This window comes from Oncorhynchus clarkii, chromosome 1, assembly GCF_045791955.1.
Source record: "Oncorhynchus clarkii lewisi isolate Uvic-CL-2024 chromosome 1, UVic_Ocla_1.0, whole genome shotgun sequence".
Lineage (NCBI taxonomy): Eukaryota > Metazoa > Chordata > Actinopteri > Salmoniformes > Salmonidae > Oncorhynchus > Oncorhynchus clarkii.
This window is the reverse complement of record NC_092147.1, coordinates 59,621,863-59,642,305: the sequence shown is the minus strand read 5'-3', so window position 1 is coordinate 59,642,305 and position 20,443 is coordinate 59,621,863. Positions and strand designations below refer to the sequence as shown.

Genomic DNA, 20,443 nt, shown 5'->3' with positions numbered 1-20,443 from the left:
TTGATGCACCTGTACTGATCTCACCTTCCTGATGGTAGCGGGGTTGAACAGGCAGTGGCTCGGGTGGTTGTTGTCTTTGACAAGGATTAAAAAGGACTTGATTCATGATCATGTCTGCTAGCTAAGATTTTGAAAGTATGATGTTTAAAAAAAAAAAAATGTGGGGCTCAAAACAGGTGGGGCTCTGAATGATGGGTCGCCACTGGTTGAGACTGCAAAAAAAACTTTTTTTCACGTGACACATGCATACACCTGTGACTGACCAATAGGGTAGGGTCTGAACGTACGATAGCCAATCATATATCAAAGCAATACATTTGTTACAACAACTCCATTATACCATTATCACAGATGTGACAGCAAAATGGATGCGGAGGATATTAAAAAGAAACTTGCCACATGGGAAAGTATACTGGATGGTTGGGAAGAAAAGTCAGATGTGTGGAAGTTATTTGAAGTGGTTGTTGAAACAAGTAGAGAATCAACTGGCCACGTCAAGTGTAGAGGAAGCATGGCAGGCTGAACCATCGACCAGAGGAGAACAATGCTGAAACCCTCTACTGTGGATCCTGTTTCTATGCGATAATATGTAGAAGATCCTACTTTATGCAAGTAGACAATTCATTTGAAGTAAACTTAAACGCAGAGGTCTACATGTCCTAGTAGCCTACTTCTTCTGACAATTGTTACATTTTCATTAAGTTGGTTAATGTAGTTTTAATATTCAATTATTTATATCAGTTATTCAATTTCAATTTGATTTCAGCTTGCTAGCGGCAAGAGATGACCACCAGGACTTCTCCTAAAATACAGTATGTGTTCTTCTGTTGTGTTTTGATGTATTAAAAAAAAGCTAATAATATCCAGAACATGTATTTATTATTTAATTATTCAAGACTATTTACTTATGCGTTCTTCTATAGTGTTCTGTCCGGTTGCCTTAATGCTTAGGCTATAGTAGCCTAATAATATCCAGAGCATTTATTGATTTATTCAAGACTTTGTCTGTTATTTTATTGACGTGTTCTTCTGTTGTGTTCTCTTATGTTGTTTTAATACTTAGGCCATGGCCTAATTAGCCAGAAAATTTAATTTGTTATTTTATTTTCAAAGTAAAAAGATTGATTGTATTTTAAGGCATGACTGGCTGTCTCTTACTTATATAGGCTACTATAGTACTTAGTAATAATAATAATATAGGAAGAACATTTTTTATCTAACACCTGTTTGGCAGTGGCACACACGGCGAGACACCGGGATCATTGATTGCTTTTGAAATCTGTAGCCTATCTCTGCTGCACGGTATCAGCACAATGGCCAGCAATGGCGTTTAGATGGGCAATTACTCTATTAAATGCAGCCCTTACCAAATGAATGCAAAAAACTGAAAGTAGTAGTCTAGTATTGTGTCATACCTGGCTCCAGGATAAAGTGACTAAGGGGGCAGTTGAAATTGCTGATGGGGCTACATTTTTCAAATGTACTCAGATTCTTATAATTTTTTTAGGCATTTTATTGCCCTGAAATTTCAGAAACATTTTATTTTTTACTTTGCATAGATTTCAAATCAATACATAAATCTCACTTATAGTAGGGCAGATTTTTTTTCTAATTGATTAGATAATACTTGCCATCTCATTTGGAGATTAGATTGAGATGGCGTAGACTATTGCAGGTTTATCATTTCAGAAAAACAAGTTTTGAAAACGCACAGAAACCTACTGGATCTAAGTTTGAATGTTTATATTCAAACACTATAGTTGAGGCTGCCAATAAGATTATGGGATCACATTGTATTTATAAAACATGGCTTGGATATTGTTGTAATCAATGACTGTTTATGGTTGTAATCCACTATTATTTTGGTCTGAGTCCTCCAAGGATTTCAGTTGGGAATTATTTATGCCTGCTGCCATCTGCAGGCGGAGAGGGAGCACAGCGCTTTGTGTCTCCCCTCCCCTCAACAACACTCGAAGAAGACGCATGTGACAACTGTCTCTTTTTTCTTTGTTGTCTTAAACATGTATGTGGTGTACACAAGCACATGATCTATAGAAAAGGTTAGTCTAAATGGTTATCTGAGTCATACTTACCTTTTACAATGCATTTTTTTTAAACATTACAGCCTTTTCTAAAAATGTATTTAAAAAAGTATTGTTCTCATCAATCTACACACAATACCCCATAATGGCAAAGCGAAAAACAGGTTTTTAGAACGTTTTTTAAATGTATTAAAAATAAAAGACTAAAATACCATATTTACGTACGTTTTCAGACCCTTTGCAATGAGACTCAAATTGATCTCAGGCGTATTCTGTTTCCATTGATCATCCTTGAGATGTTTCAATAGCTTGATTGGAGTCCACCTGTGGTAAATTCAATTGATTGGACATGATTTGGAAAGGCACATACCTGTCTATATAAGGTCCCACAGTTGACAGTGCATGTCAGAGCAAAAACCAAGCAATGAGGTCGAATTAATTATCTGTAGAGCTCCGGGACAGGATTGTGTGGAGGCACAGATCTGGGGAAGGGTACCAAAACATTTCTGCAGCATTGAAGGTCCCCAAGAACACAGTGGCCTCCATCATTCTTAAATGGAAGAAGTTTGGAACCACCAAGACTCTTGCTAGAGCAGGCCGCCCAGCCAAACTGAGCAATCGGGGGAGAAGGGCCTTGGTCAGGGAGGTGAACAAGAACCCAATGGTCACTCTGACAGAGCTCCAGAGTTCCTCTGTGGATATGGGAGAACCTTCCAGAAAGACAACCATCTCTGCAGCACTCTACCAATCAGGCCTTTATGGTAGAGCGGCCAGACGGAAGCCACTCCTCAGTAAAAGGCACATGACAGTCTGCTTGGAGTTTGCCAAAACGCACCTAAAGGACTCTCAAACCATGAGAAACAAGACTATCTGGACTGATGAAACCAAGATTTAAGTAATGGCCTGAATGCCAAGCCTCACGTCTGGAGGAAACCTGGCACCATCCCTAAGGTGAAGCATGATGGTGGCAGCATCATGCTGTGGGGATGTTTTTTAGCGGCAGGGACTGGGAGACTAGTCAGGATCGAGGGAAAGATGAACGGTGCAAATAAAGGGAGATCCCTGATGAAAACCTGCTCCAGAGCGCTCAGGACCTCAGACTGGGATGAAGGTTTACCTTCCAACAGGACAACGACTCTAAGCACACAGCCAAGACATCGCAGGAAGTGCTTCGGGACAAGTCTCTAAATGTCCTTGAGTGGCCCAGTCAGAGCTTCGACGTGAACATCTCTGGAGAGACTTGAAAATAGCTGTGCAGCGATGCTCCCCATCCAACCTGACAGAGTTTGCAGAGAAGAATGGGAGAAACTCCCCAAATACAAGTGTGCCAAGCTTGTAGCGTGATATCAAAAAATAATTGATGCTGTAATCGCTGCCAAAGCCGCTCCAACAAAGATTGAGTAAAGGGTCTGAATACTTACAGTACAAGTCAAAGATTTGGACACGCCTACTCATTCCAGGGTTTTTCTTTATTTTTAATATTTTCTACATTGTTGAATAATAGTGGACATCCAAACTATGAAAAAACACAAATCATTTAGTAACAAAAACAGTTCAACAAATCAAAAAATATCTTTAAAGTAGCCACCCTTTGCCTTGATGACAGCTTTGCACACTCTTGGCATTCTCTTAACCAGCTTCATGAGGAATGCTTTTCCAACAGTCTTGGAGTTCCCATATATGTGGAGCACTTGTTGGCTGCTTTTCCTTCGCTCTGTGGTCCAACTCATCCCAAACCATCTCAATTGGGTTGAGGTCATCTGATGCAGCATTCCATCACTCTCCTTCTTACACAGCCTGGAGGTGTGTTTTTGGGACATTGTCCTGCTGGAAAACAAATTATAGTCCCACTAAACGAAAACCAGATGGAACGGCGTATCGCTACAAAATGATGTGGTAGCCATGCTGATTAAGTGTGCCTTGAATTCTAAATAAATCAATGAGTGTCACCAGAAAATCACCCCCACATCATCACACCTCCTCCTCCGTGCTTCACGATGGGAACCACACATGCAGGGTCCCTCCATTCACCCACTCTGCATCTTTCAAAGGCACGCGGTTGGAACCAAAAATCTAAAATTTAGTCTCATCAGAGCTCTGAGCTCTGTAGACCACTTGAGCTCTGTAGACTGGTCTTCCCTGGCTGTCTGACCCTGCTGGGACCCCTGTCACCATCTAATCTTGCTAAGACATGATTTTCTTTTTTTTTCTTTAACCTTTATTTAACTAGGCAAGCCAGTTAAGAACAATTTATTTTTTACAATGACGGTGAGCAAAGAGAGCTGCATTCCCGCTGGATGACTGCGCAACCTACAGGTCCTTAACGAGATCATTGCTGCACGGTCTGTGGCACTGTCTGCTGGCGGGAGCATGCGGACAGATTATTTGGAAATGGTCCGCTTTCTGCATTATATTAACCAAGCTTGAACTTCCTGACTGATGTCTTGAGATGTTGCTTCAATATATCCACATAATTTTCCTTTCCAGCCCCTCTTGCAGCAAAGCACCCAACAACATGATGCTGCCACCCCCCTGCTTCACGGTTGGGATGGTGTTCTTTGGCTTGCAAGCATCCCCCTTTTTCCTCCAAACATAACGATGGTCATTATGGCCAAAAAGTACGATCTTTGTCCCCATGTGCAGTTGCAAACCGTTGTCTGGCTTTTTTATGGCGGTTATGGAGCAGTAGCTTCTTCCTTGCTGAGACGCCTTTCAGGTTATGTCGATATAGGACTCGTTTTACTGTGGATATAGATACTTTTGTACCTGTTTCCTCCAGCATCTTCAAGGTCATTTGTTGCTGTTGTTCTGAGATTGATTTACACTTTTCGCACCAAAGTACGTTCATCTCTAGGAGACAGAACGCGTCTCCTTCCTGAGTGGTATGATGGCTGCGTGGTCCCATGGTGTTTATACTTGCATACTATTGTTTGTACAGATGAACGTGGTACCTTCAGGCATTTGGAAATTACTCCCAAGGATTACATATTTTTTTCTGAGGTCTTGGCTGATTTTTTTTGATTTTCCCATGATGTCATGGAAGGCTCTCCCATCTCCACAGAGGAACTCTGGAGCTCTGAAATAGTGACCATTGGGTTCTTGGTCACCTCCCTCCATTGCCCAGTGCCAAGTGGCACTGAGTTATAAAGTTGGCCTTGAAATACATCCACAGGTACACCTCCAATTGACTCAAATTATGTAAATTAGCCTATCAGAAGATTCTAAAGCCATGACATAATTTTCTGGAATTTTCCAAGCTGTTTAAATGCACAGTCAACTTAGTTTGTGTTAACTTCTGACCTACTGGAATTGTGAAGGCCAGTTTTATTGCTTCTTTAATCAAGTTTTTAAAACAAGTTTTAATGACTCCAACCTTAGTGTATGTAAACTTATATGTAAGTTTACATACAGGTGAAGTCGGAAGTTTACATATACTTAGGTTGGAATCATTAAAACTTGTTTAATGAACTTGATTAAAGAAGCAATAAAACTGGCCTTCTTTAGACTAGTTGAGTATTTGGAGCATCATCATTTGTGGGTTCGATTACAGGCTCAAAATGGCCAGGAACAAAGAAAGACCTTTCTTCTGAAACTCGTCAGCCTATTCTTGTTCTGAGAAATGAAGGCTATTCCATGCGATAAATTACCAAGAAACTGAAGATCTCATACAACGCTGTGTACTACTCCCTTCACAGAACAGCGCCGTTCATTTTTCCCTTGATCCTGACTAGTTTCCCAGTCCCTGCCACTGAAAAACATCCCCACAGCATGATGCTGTCATGTTTCACTGTAGGGATGGTGCCAGGGTTCCTCCAGACGTGATGAGGCATTCAGACCAAAGAATTCAATCTTGTTTTCATCAGACCAGAGAATCTTGTTTCTCATGGTCTGGGAGTCCTTTAGGTACCTCTTGGCAAACTCCAAGCAGGCGGTCATGTGCCTTTTACTGAGGAGTGGCTTCTGTCTTGCCACTCTACCGCCTGATTGGTGCAATGCTGCAGGTGGTTCTTCTGGAAGGCTCTCCCATCTCCACAGAGGAACTCTGGAGCTCTGAAATAGTGACCATTGGGTTCTTGGTCACCTCCCTCCATTGCCCAGTTTGGCCGGGCAGCCAGCTCTAGGAAGAGTCTTGGTGGTTCCAAACTTCTTCCATTTAAGAATGATGGAGGCCACTGTGTTCTTGGGGACCTTCAACGTTGCAGAATTGTTTTGGAACCCTTCCCCAGATCTGTGCCTCGATACAATCCTCTCTCGGAGCTCCTTCAACCTCATGGCTTGGTTTTTGCTCTGACATGCACTGTCAACTATGGGACCTTATATATACAGGTGTGTGCCTTTCCAAACCATGACCAATCAATTGAATTTACCACAGGTGGACTCCAATGAAGTTGTAGAAACATCTCAAGGATGATCAATGGAAACAGGATGCGCTTGAGCTCAATTTCGAGTCTCATATCAAAGGGTCTGAATACTTATGTAAATATGGTATTTCTGTTTTTTCTTTTTAATACATTTGCAAAAATGTATAAAATCCTTTTTTTGCTTTGTCATTATGGGGTATTGTGAAATTTTAATTTAGAATAATTTAGAAGTTTAGATTTTATTTTATTTTATTCAGAATAAGGCTGTAATGTAACAAAATATGGAAAAAGTCAAGGGGTCTGAATACTTTCCGAAGGCACTGTATCTGACTCAGTGGTTGGAGGCAATTTATACCTATACAATTTGCAGAGTTGTGACTGGAGGGCAATCTTTGTACACTTAAAGGGATACTTCGGGATTCTGGCAATGAAGCTCTTTTTGTTTCCCCAGAGTCAGAAGAACTCATGCATACCATTCGTACGTCTCTGCATCTAGTATGAAGGAACTTAGAGGTACTGTAGTTTCTCGAGCCAACGCTAACTAGAATTTGCACAATGTCTGGAAGTCTATGGTATCTACTAGGATGCCAGCTGTTACCATAGACTTCCAGTCATTATGCTAATGCTAGTTAGCAATTGCGCTAACACTAGTTAGCAACTTCCTTCAAACTGCACGCAGAGACACAACATTTTTATCCACTCTTTTATCTGACTCTGGGGAACTAGATTGCCAAAAGTAATATTATCTGTTGTATATTGCTTTGGACCCTACTGTTGGTGTGTGTGTGTGTGTGTGTGTGTGTGTGTGTGTGTGTGTGTGTGTGTGTGTGTGTTACCAGATATGTACATAGCCCTCTCTTAAGGCAATATTGAACCATCTCAGTATTTTCAGCACTTCATAACCCACCACATGATTAGCTGTTTCATTCTCAATGGACAGTTTAGGAATAGGCTGTAGCCACATAGTTTGCCTGGCTTTCACTGTGAATTAAGCAAAATTATCACTAAAAACACTTCACACACAAAGATGCATAGCAATGTGATTTGTATTGTCTCTGTACAAAATATACACATCTTACATATGCAATGCAACCAGTTGAGGCTAGCTAACTAACTACACACAGTCAGTAACAACGGGTTAGTAGATATCATTGTTCTATGACACAGTACATGGAGTATAGATGGGTTTCAATGGTGCTCAGTGCATGAAATCACCTACGGCACCTGCAAGCAGACAATCAGAGCCAGACCCCCCCCCCCCAAAAAAAGATTGTAAAAACATATTCAAGTGGATTAAATGTTATTACAGGTGTTAACCGATTAATAATACACTCCAGGTAGAAGTTGGCCCAGGGATAGTTTACCAAAATTACAAAATTACATATGAGTTTTCTTACCCTGTAAGCAGTCTATGGACAAGTTGTGGCAGCAATCCATGATTTGGCTTTGTTTCCCTGGAACTGTTTTCAAATTCTAGCATTTTAGCATTTGTGGCACAAACCTAATGCAAGTCACTGGCACCTCTATTAGCATTTTTGCGATTCATGTCCAACTCATCTAGAAGTGACTTAAGCCTTGTTTACACCTTGCGCTAACATGTGAGTTTTATGACCTGATCTATATGATCCAATCACGATGTGACCAAGGTTTGTCACATCTACACATTGTTTTAAAAAATGTCTCTTATCCATTCCAATGTGTCTGCATTGTGACAATATTAGCTGCTGCCTCCCTCTATGCAAATTATTTGACAGATATTCTTTCAAAATATAATGATTTTGTTTATTTTAAGACATTTGATGATGTCATATGTCAACGGTGCAACCTGTCAAGGACTTTAGAGGCTGGTCAAATGATGATTTAAATTATTTGACCATCTGGGTCTGTTTACTCTTGATTGATATCCAGACACGTCTGCCTGACTACCTCCGGAGGTGTTCGAGAAAATCTGATCACAATCAGATCATAATGTGTCTTTAAATCATCTACACCTGGCAAAAAATGTGGGCACAATCAGAATGTGGGCAGGATCAGGACAAAGATGGCATGTTAGCACCATATATAAGTAGGGCTTTAGTTGAGCTACACAATCAATATGAGTTACTTCAGGTTGATTTGGATTTGCTAATATAAGTACCATTGACTTGCATTGGATTTGTGCCACAAATGCTACAACGTCAGAAAAAATAGTTCAATGCCAGGTAAACAAAACCAAAGCATGGATTGTTGTCATACCTTGACCATAGACTGCTTACAGGGTAAGTAAATCAAAATTAAATGTTGTAATTTAACCAGAGTCCGAGGATCAGTTATCCTACTCAATCCTAACCTTAATGAGTATGCGGCTGTAGGAATATCTGACCCTTGACCCGTTGGTTATCTACTCCCAGGAACAGGTAAAAGGGTGTAGAATATGAACGTTATTGCTTATGCCACTGTTGTAGGGCTGAAAGTGATGACGTAATTTAATGAGACACATATGAAGTAGTTGATGGAGACAGGTAATGTTATTTTACAAAAGATCAACATTCTCTTCAGAACCACAAAGGCATTTCAAACAGCCTTTTTTAATCCCCAGTTCGAAACTTGAAGTTGGCAAAGACTTGGGAAACTGTACTATTCAGTTGACAAATCACTCTCTTACGCAGTGACACACACACAACCCAACACCCCTACACACAAAAGCATTCACATTCTATCCCTTTCCACTCTAATCTCTCTTTATCTCGCTCTCCACTTCCTCCTCTCCTCCCACATTTCACACATGTGCCTATTTATAGCCTGACATAACTGCAGGTGGCTTTAAATACTTCTTCAGTTTGTGTGTCTGACTCTTTGGTAGAAACAGTACTGGTGTCCTCACACCCACCCACCCACCGACCCACCCACCTACCCACCTGCCCACCTTCACGCACACACAAACACGCACACGCACACACACACTACAACACCCACGCCTGACTTTGTGTACGTAGACATGAAACAAGAAGCCTAACTTGGATACTGTATCAGGTAGAATTGTCCTCGACATGTTGCTGCTCTTTCATGGTCGATCTAAACAGAAATGCTTCCCGTTTCAGTTGCATGGTCAGTATAATGAAAGATAGGCATAATATGACGCATTACAGTATTTGATAAGCCAGACATTTCCGTTTCAACTCCTATTCCCATGCTTCACTGCATCAGCTAGTCACCTGTAAATATGGTAAGGAGTCTACTGAAGCTTAGAGGGTCGAAGTAGTAGGTTCATCAATTCAGCCCCACATTAGACTGTCTAGTAGTTCTTGACCGCAGGGTAATTGGAAGAGGTACAACAGTCAGCATAAGTTAGTGTTAGTACAAAGGAGGCCTCATATGGAGTTGAAATTTGAATGGTTTCCTACCAGAGACAGGAATGACAAGTACGCACACGGACGCGCACACACACACGGAGCGAGGCACCTGTGGATGACTCTAGCAACAGCAGACAGGCAGACAGGCTTTGGAGTATTTCTGTATATATGTACAAGTTATTATTAGTGACATCATTATTGCGATATTCAAATCAGTCCCTTATTAAAAACAACTCTGTCTCTGTCTTCTGTTCGCAAGAAGTCTCATCCTTCAGATCCTCAGTCCCTTCAGTTCCATTGTCCTTTTTCCAAGTGTCCTTTCCTCTTTTTGTCCACTAAGTGGCGGTAGTTACCTTAGTTTTAATGACAGAGGTGTCAAGGGTCCAGCTGCTCTCGTAAAAGTTGCCTCTAACCACAGATCTAAGATTAGCCACCCCCGACCCTAACCTTAACCATTAGGTGGGGACATGCAAAACTGACAATTGGTCAGTGAGTATGGGGGACTTTATCCTACATTGAGGCCAGGCAGCATGCTACAGCAGCTGTGTCAGAAACAGGAGTGTTAAAATAATACAATAGTTAACGAACCAGGGGTGTTTTCAACCAGACAAAGCACTCCAAAAGTTGCATATAGACGTAACGAATAGAGCTGACACGATTGACTCCCTATTACACAGGACAGGCAATCATATTTGTTCTACACAACACATTTCTATCTGAATGTTCTGTAACGTTGCTCACTCCTGAACCGGTCCTTGATGTGGGTGTGGATCACCAGCCCCTCTCTTCTCTATGTCTCTGGGAGAGATGAAGGGCTGGATAAGAGGAGGCACCCCCTTTTGGCTTGGAGTGAGGGCAGAGAGAAATACACACACACACACACACACACACACATGCACACACATGCGCACACACACACACATGTGCACACATAGAAATACACGTGCATGCCAGTGGAGGCTGCTGAGGGGAGGACGGCTCATAATAATGGCTGCTAAGGAGCAAAAGTAATGGCATCAAACACATGGAAACCATGTGTTGGATGTATTTGATACCATTCCACTTATTCCGCTACAACCATCACCACAAGCCATTCCTGCCCAGTTAAGGTGCCACCAACCTCCTGTGGTGCACACTCACACACACACACCTCCCCTGTCCTCCAGCCACTTTCCTATGTCAGAGGCTCCTAGATGACGTTGTCGAACAGCTGCATGGACTGCATGATGTTCTCATCCTGAAGAGAGAGAGGGGGGGGGGTAGAGAGTGAAAAGGAGAGAGATAGAAATGTTAAGCATAGAGAGACAACAGGGCTAGCAAGTTTCTCGAGGCACAATTAATACCTCTTTGTTTCAGCTTTCTTTTTCAAGGGAGTCAGACTCCCTAAGATAGAGACGACAGTAAAGGTGAAGCTCAGAGGAGTCGGCTCAGACAGTTTCCTCTCTGCTCACTCTCTCTCTCTCTATCAGAATTTATTTAAAGTGCATTTTAAATGGCTCACAACCCAAAACAATGTTGGAAAATGGGTGAAAAGGGAATATAAAATGTTCAAGCAGTAACGGTCCTAAAACCAAACCTTGGGGAATGCCCTAATTAACCTTAGTGAGATCTGAGGACTCAGTGGTCAGTTACACAAATGGAACCTGTCTTACAAACAAGAACTTTCACACACTACACACACACAACCTACCTTTTGGCATGACTCGATGAACTCATCAATAGTGACCACACCATCATTATTACGATCCATTTTCTAGAAGGGAGAGAAAGGGCAGGAAAAAGGGGACAAACGTCGTTCAGTGCCCCTGGAGGAGTTTGCGGTTTGAGTATCTTGCTCAAGGGCTCGCTCTAAAGTATCGGGTTTGATGAACAGAAATTGAATGTTGACCTGGAAAAAGCTCTCCACGTGTTCCCTGGGTGCCTCGTCCTGCATACAGGGGTATGTGTACTTCCCCATCATATCATAGATAGACTTCATTATATCCATCATCTCCTGCAGAGAGACAGAAAGAGAGAGAGAGACAGAGAGAGATAGAGAGAGATGACACAGGGTATACCCAGCTAGCATTTGGTTCCTAGGAAGTTGGGGGAATGTATGTTTTTGGTTTCACTTTTGTGGGAACGAAACGATACGTTTCCTGATGGGTAAAACTGAAATGACAGTTGTTTTGCAGGGAGGTTCTGAGAATATTTTACTCTGGTTCCCTGAAAGTTTTCCTGGGAGGATTTATTAACGCTCTGAGAATGGAAATGATAGGTTTTTGAAACTTCCTTAACCTGTTGGATCTCTAGGGGCGCAATTTCATTTTTGGATAAAAAACGTTCCCGTTTTAAGCGCAATATTTTGTCACGAAAAGATGCTCGACTATGCATATTCTTGACAGTTTTTGAAAGAAAACACTCTGAAGTTTCAGAATCTGCAAAGATATTGTCTGTAAGTGCCCCAGAACTCATTCTACAGGCGAAACCAAGATGATGCTTCAAGCAGGAAATGAGCAGAATCTCTGAAGCTCTGTTTTCCATTGTCTCCTTATATGGCTGTGATTGCGCAAGGAATGAGCCTACACTTTCTGTCGTTCCCCCAAGGTGTTAGCAGCATTGTGACGTATTTGTAGGCATATCATTGGAAGATTGACCATAAGAGACTACATTTTCCAAGTGTCCGCCTGGTGTCCTGCGTGGAATTCGGTGCGCAAACGCCAGCTGCTTGTACTTTTCCATTTGATTGAGGGGAGAAACCATGCTTCCACGAACGATATATCATTGAAGAGATATGTGAAAAACACCTTGAGGATTGATTCTAAACAACGTTTGCCATGTTTTCAGTCGATATTATGGAGTTAATTTGGAAAAAAGTTCGCGTTTTGAGGACTGAATTTTCGTTTTTTTTTTGGTAGCCAAATGTGATGTAGAAAACGGAGCTATTTCGAATTCACAAAGAATCTTTTTTGGAAAAACTGAGCATCTGCTATCTAACTGAGTCTCCTCATTGAAAACATCCGAAGTTCTTCAAAGGTAAATGATTTTATTTGAAGGCTTTTATGTTTTTGTTGAAATCTTGCGTGCTGGATGCTAACGCTAATGCTAACGCTAAATGCTACGCTAGCTAGCCACTTTTACACAAATGATTGTTTTCCTATGGTTGAGAAGCATATTTTGAAAATCTGAGATGACAGTGTTGTTTACAAAAGGCTAAGCTTGAGAGATGGCATATTTATTTCATTTAATTTGCGATTTTCATGAATAGTTAACGTTGCGTTATGGTAATGAGCTTAGGTCTGTAAATAGAATCCCGGATCCGGGTTTGGTAGACGCAACAGGTTAAAAATGTCACTGAATGTTTCAATAAGACTTTTAATAATGCTGTTAGCTCATTTTGAGTAAACTCTAAGCACAGAGTTATGTTCACAAGGTTTTCACACACTGTTGCTGGTATTTTGGCCCATTCCTCCATGCAGATCTCCTCTAGAGCAGTGATGTTTTGGGGCTATTGCTGGGCAGCATGGACGTTCAACTCCCTCCAAAGATTTTCTATGGGGTTGAGATCTGGAGACTGGCTAGGCCACTTCAGGACCTTGAAATACTTCTTACGAAGCCACACCTTCGTTGCCCGGGTGGTGTGTTTGTGATCATTGTCATGCTGAAGGACCCAGCCACGTTTCATCTTCAATGCCCTTGCTGATGGAAGGAGGTTTCCACTCAAAATCTCACGATACATGGCCCCATTCATTCTTTCCTTTACTCGGATCAGTCGTCCTGGTCCCTTTGCAGAAAAACAGCCCCAAAGCATGATGTTTCCACCCCCATGCTTCACAGTAGGTATGGTGTTCTTTGGATGCAACTCAGCATTCTTTGTCCTCCAAACACGACGAGTTGAGTTTTTACCAAAAAGTTATATTTTGGTTTCATCTGACCATATGACACTCTCCCAATCTTCTTCTGGATCATCCAAATGCTCTCTAGCAAACTTCAGACGGGCCTGGACATGTACTGGCTTAAGCAGGGGGACATGTCTGGCACTGCAGGATTTGAGTCCCTGGCGGCGTAGTGTGTTCCTGATGGTAGGCTTTGTTACTTTGGTCCCAGCTCTCTGCAGGTCATTCACTAGGTCCCCCCGTGTGGTTCTGGGATTTTTGCTCACCGTTCTTGTGATCATTTTGACCCCACGGGGTGAGATCTTGCGTGGAGCCCCAGATCGAGGGAGATTATCAGTGGTCTTGTATGTCTTCCATTTCCTAATAATTGCTCCCACAGTTGATTTCTTCAAACCAAGCTGCTTACCTATTGCAGATTCAGTCTTCCCAGCCTGGTGCAGGTCTACAATTTTGTTTCTGGTGTCCTTTGACAGCTCTTTGGTCTTGGCCATAGTTGAGTTTGGAGTGTGACTGTTTGAGGTTGTTGACAGGTGGATTTTATACTGATAACAAGTTCAAACAGGTGCCATTAATACAGGTAACGATGCCATTAATACAGGTAACAAGTGGAGGACAGAGGAGCCTCTTAAAGAAGAAGTTACATGTCTGTGAGAGACAGAAATCTTGCTTGTTTGTAGGCGACCAAATACTTATTTTCCACCATAATTTGCAAATAAATTCATTAAAAATCATTTTCCCCCCTCATTTTGTCTGTCATAGTTGAAGTGTACCTATGATGAAAATTACAGGCCTCTCTCATCTTTTTAAGTGGGAGAACTTGCACAATTGGTGGCTGACTAAATACTTTGTTGCCCCATTGTATAGACATTGTTTTTGTCAAAATTGCTCAAGCTCAATAACTTTGGTTGGGAATCATTGGTGAACAGCAATATTCAAACGTTGTCTCTGATTTTCATGGAAATTTAAGTCTGGGCTGAGACTGGACCACTCAGGAACACTCAGCACCTCTTGGAAAGCCATTCTAGTGTGTCTTTTTTAAAAACGTTTTTTTAATTGTCCTGCTGAAAAATACAATTCTATCCCAGGGTTAGGTTTCCAGAAGACTGAGACGTTTTTTCCTCTAACTTTGTAGCTGGGCTTTGCTCCATTCATTTTTAAATTTTGATCCTGACAAACTCCCCAGTCCCTGCCAGTGACAAGCATACCCATAATATGATGCTGCCACCACAAAACTTGAAAATGCAGAGGACTTGACTTAAACCATTTAGGCCAAAAAGTGTATTTCTTTGCCGTGTTGTCTTGCAGTATTACTTAATGGCCTTGTTGCAAACAGAATGGATGATTTGGTGCAGATTTTTTAAAACAAAAGCTTCATACAGCGGTCATACAGGCCAGTAATGTTGTTGATACTCTGTATTTTCAAGTATGGTATATGTGTGTGTGTGCATCTGTGTTTGTGTGCAGCCGTGTGTGTTACCTCTTTGGTGATGCAGCCGTCTTTGTTCAGGTCGTACAGGTTGAAGGCCCAGTTTAGCCGGTCGTTTATCGTTCCTCTCAGAATGATAGACAGACCAAACACAAAGTCCTGAGAAAAAAAGAGTGAAAGCCAAAGATATTGAGAGGAAGAGAAAGAGAGAGAGAGAGAGATATTTAACATTTTTGTAAACATTCTTCACCACCCATCATACTCACCAGCATTCGACACTTACACACCTTTTCCCCACCACTACAAGCACATTTGGTTCCTTGGAAGTTGCAGGAACATATGTTTTCGGTTTCACATCGGTTCTGGGAACAAAGCCATGCGCTTCCTGACCGACAATGTTTCGACCCTTCGGTCGCACGTGTATGTGTGTGTGTGTCTGTATGTGTTGAGAGGAGAAAGGCATTTATTCTATTCACATACATATTCAGCTGCAGCTGCATATACAGTACGCAGACTGAGATAGTTTTTCCTCACTCCCTTAGGAAGTAGACAATAGTAAAAAATAATCTTACCTCGAAACTAACCGATCCATTCTTGTTAGTGTCAAAGGCCTCAAACAAGAAATGTGCATACGCACCCGAATCTGAACAGATAGAGACGTACAGAATATGTCTGAAATTCCAAGTGGGTAAATATATTTGGAACAAAACCTGATCAAATAAGTTGTTAGCACATAAATGCAATTTCAGACAACACACTTTTATTCTGTAACAAGTAGTTAGATACATCTTCAACCTAAATATCATTTCAAACAAGGCCTTGTACTGTAAGTGCCCTACTGTAAGTAGTACAGACATAATGGTTAAAAAATGGGACATCACATCAATACAAATATCACTGGTCTTAAATGTTGTTACTCTTGTTAAATGTCTCAGTTACTTTGGGGAGTAACAGATCTTTAAAGTACTTAGTTTGGGTTTAGGGTCATAGGTCAGGGGTCAAAGGTTTAACGGTCATTGACTCACCTCCCTGGGGGAAGAATGTGGAGTAGATGGTTTTAAAGGACTCCTCATTCACCACTCCACTCGGACACTCCTACCAACAACAGCACAGAAAGAACAGGATCAGTCAGAAGGCAAGTCTTCTGCCATCCATATACATTTACTATTATACGTTCTTGAAAGAGGGAGAAATATTTGCAGTTTTAAAGCAAATTTCATGTAATTCTACACATTTTGACATGACTTATGACAGGTTAATATGATATCTGAGTGAGAGTGACTAACAGAAATCAATGGGCCCCCCCTGGAGGTCAAATCAAATCAAATTTTATTGGTCGCAATTCACATATTTAGCAGATGTTAGTGCGGGTGTAACGAAATGCTTGTGTTCCTAGTTCCAACAGTGCAATAATATCAAACAATACACAACAATACACACAAATCTAAGGGTAAAAGAATGGAATTAATACAAATAGAAACATTATGACAAGCAATGTAGGAGTTAGGAGTATATATATATATATAGTGCCTTCAGAAAGTATTCAGACCCCTTTACTTTTTCCACATTTTGTTAGGTTACAGCCTTATTCAATTAGTATATTTTCTCATCAATCTACACACAATACCCCATAATGACAAAGTGTAAACAAGTTTTAAGAAATGTTTGCTAATTTATAATAAACAAAAACATAAATACATGATTTACATACACTGTATATGTGTACAGCAATAGTTGAATAGGATGGCCTTGACTAGAATACAGTATTATACATATTAAATAAGAAAAAAATAAGAAAAACAGTATATAAACATTATTAAACTGACCAGTGAGTTCATGTGTATGTACATAGGGTACAGGTACAGGGTTGAGTAACCAGGTGATAGCCGGCTAGCTACAGTGACTAAGTTCATGGCAGGGTGCTGAGTGGAGGCTGGCTAGTTATGGCTATTTAACAGTATGATGGCCTTGAGATAAAAGCTGTTTTTCAGTCTCTCGGTCACGGCTTTGATGCACCTGTACTGACATCGCCTTCTGGATGATAGCTGGGTGAACAGGCCATGGCTCGGGTGGCTGAGTTCCTTGATTATCTTTTTTGGCCTTCCTGTGACATCTGGAGCTGTAGATACAATGGAGGGCAGGCAGTGTGCCCCCGGTGATGTGTTGGACAGACCGCACCACCCTCTGGAGAGCCCTGCGGTTGCGGACGGTGCAGTTGCCGCACCAGGCAGTGTTACAGCCAGACAGGGTGCTCTCAATGGTGCATCTGAAAAAGTTTGTTAGGGTCTATAGCACCTTCACCACACTCTCTGTGTGGGTGAACCATTCCAGTTTGTCAGTGATGTGTACGTCGAGGAACTTGAATCTTTACACCTTCTCCACTGCGGCCCCGTCAATGTGGATGGGGGCGTGCTTCCTCTGCTGTCTCCTGAAGTCCACGATCAGCTTCATCGTTTTGTTGAAGTTGAGAGAGAGGTTATTTTTACTGGCACCACTCTGCCAGGGCCCTCAGCTCCTCCCTGTAGCTGTCTAGTCATTGTTGGTAATCAGGCCTACCACTGTCGTGTCATCTGAAAACTTGATGATTGAGTTGGAGGAGAGCATGGCCTCGCAGTCATAGGTGAACAGGCAGTACAGGAGGGGGCTGAGCACTCACCCTTGTGGACCAGCTTAGTGGAGGTGTTATTTCCAACCTTCACCACTTGGGGGTGGACCATCAGGAAGTTCAGACCCAGGGAACCGAGCTCAATGATGAGCCTGGAGGGTACTATGGTGTATAGTATTCCTCTTGTCCAGATGAGGTAGGGCAGTGTGCAATGCAATGGCAATTGCATCATCCGTGGATCTATAGAGGCGGTATGCAAATTGCAGTGGGTCTAGGATGCCAGGTAAGATGGAGGTAAAATGATCCGTAGCTAGCCTCTCAAAGCACTTCACCATGGCCTTTTTTTGCCTTTACCTCCCTTATCTCACCTCATTTGCTCACATCGTATATAGACTTGTTTATACTGTATTATTGACTGTATGTTTGTTTTACTCCATGTGTAACACTGTGTCGTTGTATGTGTCGAACTGCTTTGCTTTATCTTGGCCAGGTCACAATTGTAAATGAGAACTTGTTCTCAACTTGCCCACCTGGTTAAATAAAGGTGAAACAAAAAATAAAAAAATAAAATATGATATGGTCATTTGAACTGGCTAACCAAAACATTGTTTAGAAAGTTGATTTTAGTTGCTGGTTTGCTAGATTGACGTGTGCTAATTTAATTTGGGTTAATTGGTGTTAAATTACACCAGTTAGACTATTTTGTACCACTAGTTTGTATTTATACTTTTCATAATGACAGCGAAAAGGTTGACGTGAGACGACAATAGAATGCTCATGACGTCACTGCCACAACTGTCTACAGACATGTCGATAGACGTAGTATAAACCAACCATTGTTTAGTACACTACCGTACTCACTCTATTTAGAACAGGGGTGTCAAAGTCAAATGGACGGAGGGCCAAATAAAAAAATCAGCTACAAGACGAGGGCCGGACTGTTCGAATGTTCATTGAAAAATTTTTAAATGACGCATATAGTCTAGTGAACCTAATTGAACCTACTGAAAACCTAACAAATATATTACAATATGATCAGATAAATAAAGCAATATTTTCTTATGGCTCTGTCAGTAATCTTTAATTTTCAACAGACACAAAAGACAAATTTCCTTTATAGTTCATCAATGTTCGGGGTAAGGCTCTGAGCTGAAGAAATCCTCAGAATTGAGTGGAGGTGTTCAGCAGTAAGTCGACTTCTGTGTGATGTTTTGTTCAGGTTCATCAAAGAAAACAGTTGTTCACACAGGTATGTGCTGCCAAACATAGACAACGTTTGAGCAGCCTGGATGCGCAGCTGGGGCATTGTGCCGGGGAGGAAACGGGCGAACTCCGCAGCACCCACTGCCGCATATTTTGCCCTCAGTGCATCATTGCATTGGAGGTCAATCAACTCCATTTGGAGGTTTGGTGGTGAGCTTTCCACGTCAACAGCAAATGGGTTACCGAGCAGTTCCAACCTGCTTTTTTGTGCTTCAAAGTCAGCAAATCGGCGTCGAAAGTCAGCGGCAAGCATACCTATTTTATCAGCCAACTGTGTGCTCGGGAACGCACTGGTAGAGAGCTTCTCTTTCATGGTCTGGCAGCTGGGAAAGTGGCTCAAATTTTCTTTCCGCATCTGCGTCTCCCACAGAGTCAGTTTGGTTTTAAATGCCTTCACTGTACTGTACATATCAGAGATGACACGATCCCGACCCTGCAGCTGCAAGTTTATTGCATTCAGATGACTCGTAATGTCACACAGAAAAGCCATTTCACACAGAAACATTTCGTCTCGGAGTTGTGTTGTGTCTTTCCCTTTGCTGTCCAAGAACAGACAAATCTCCTCACGAAGCTCGAAACATCTTTGAAGCACCTTTCCCTGGCTTAGCCATCGCACCTCTGTGTGATAAGGCAAATCACCATGCTCCGTTTCTAACTCCGTCAGAAATGCCTTGAACTGGCGGTGATTCAAACCTTTGGCTCTGATAAAGTTAACTGTGCGCGTGATGATGCTCATTACATGCTCCATTTTCAAGGCTTTACCGCACAACGCTTCCTGGTGTATGATACAATGATAAGCTGTCAGCTCACCTGTCGCGTTTTCCTCTTGCATCTTTTCCCGTATCTTCGCCACCAGTCCGCTCCTGTGTCCACACATCGCAGGTGCTCCGTCGGTTGTCAAACCCACAAGTTTTTCCCAAGGCAGCTCCATCTCATTTACACAGAACATGGTCTCACGTGAATCCTTAAAGAGATGGGTGGGGCTAAAGGCTTAAGAGGGTGTGATCGATGCTGAATGGGTGTAGACAAAAAAAAGAGCTCTCCAGTAGGTGTACCAAAACATTCAAGGGCCATTTTCTCTAAAGTGGGGTTACAAGTTTATCAACTTTCAAAGCAGAATTACTTTCCCATTGTTCTGCAACTGTAGTGTATGATATACACTTTTCTAACTCTGAGTTTCTACTTTTATCCAATGTAAAAAACATAATTTTGCCGGTCGGTCACATATACTGTAACAATAAGATAACTGATATAACCAAGTTCAAAATTGCACCTTCTGTATTCTACTAATCTAAAGCTGAACAGTAAGTTGAGATCCCGATTGAATTAAAAATATACACTGCTCAAAAAAATAAAGGGAACACTTAAACAACACAATGTAACTCCAAGTCTATCACACTTCTGTGAAATCAAACTGTCCACTTAGGAAGCAACACTGATTGACAATACAGTTCTCATGCTGTTGTGCAAATGGAATAGACAACAGGTGGAAATTCTAGGCATTTAGCATGACACCCCCAATAAAGGAGTGGTTCTGCA

At 41.7% G+C, this 20,443-nt stretch overlaps 1 protein-coding gene across 1 annotated transcript in view; it reads right to left on the bottom strand.

Annotated features, from left to right (window-relative positions):
* Positions 1–10,812: 10,812 nt before the first annotated feature.
* The window catches only part of LOC139409778 (A-type potassium channel modulatory protein KCNIP2-like), a 201,986-nt gene continuing 192,355 nt past the window's right edge, over positions 10,813–20,443 (bottom strand). Inside the window, exons 4-9 of the mRNA XM_071155159.1 lie at positions 16,062–16,131; positions 15,609–15,679; positions 15,088–15,195; positions 11,624–11,728; positions 11,426–11,488; positions 10,813–10,972 (exon numbers count right to left, since the gene is read on the bottom strand). Coding sequence (XP_071011260.1) covers positions 10,925–10,972; positions 11,426–11,488; positions 11,624–11,728; positions 15,088–15,195; positions 15,609–15,679; positions 16,062–16,131 — 465 coding nt within the window. The 3' untranslated portion in view covers positions 10,813–10,924. The remainder of the gene's footprint in view (positions 10,973–11,425; positions 11,489–11,623; positions 11,729–15,087; positions 15,196–15,608; positions 15,680–16,061; positions 16,132–20,443) is intronic.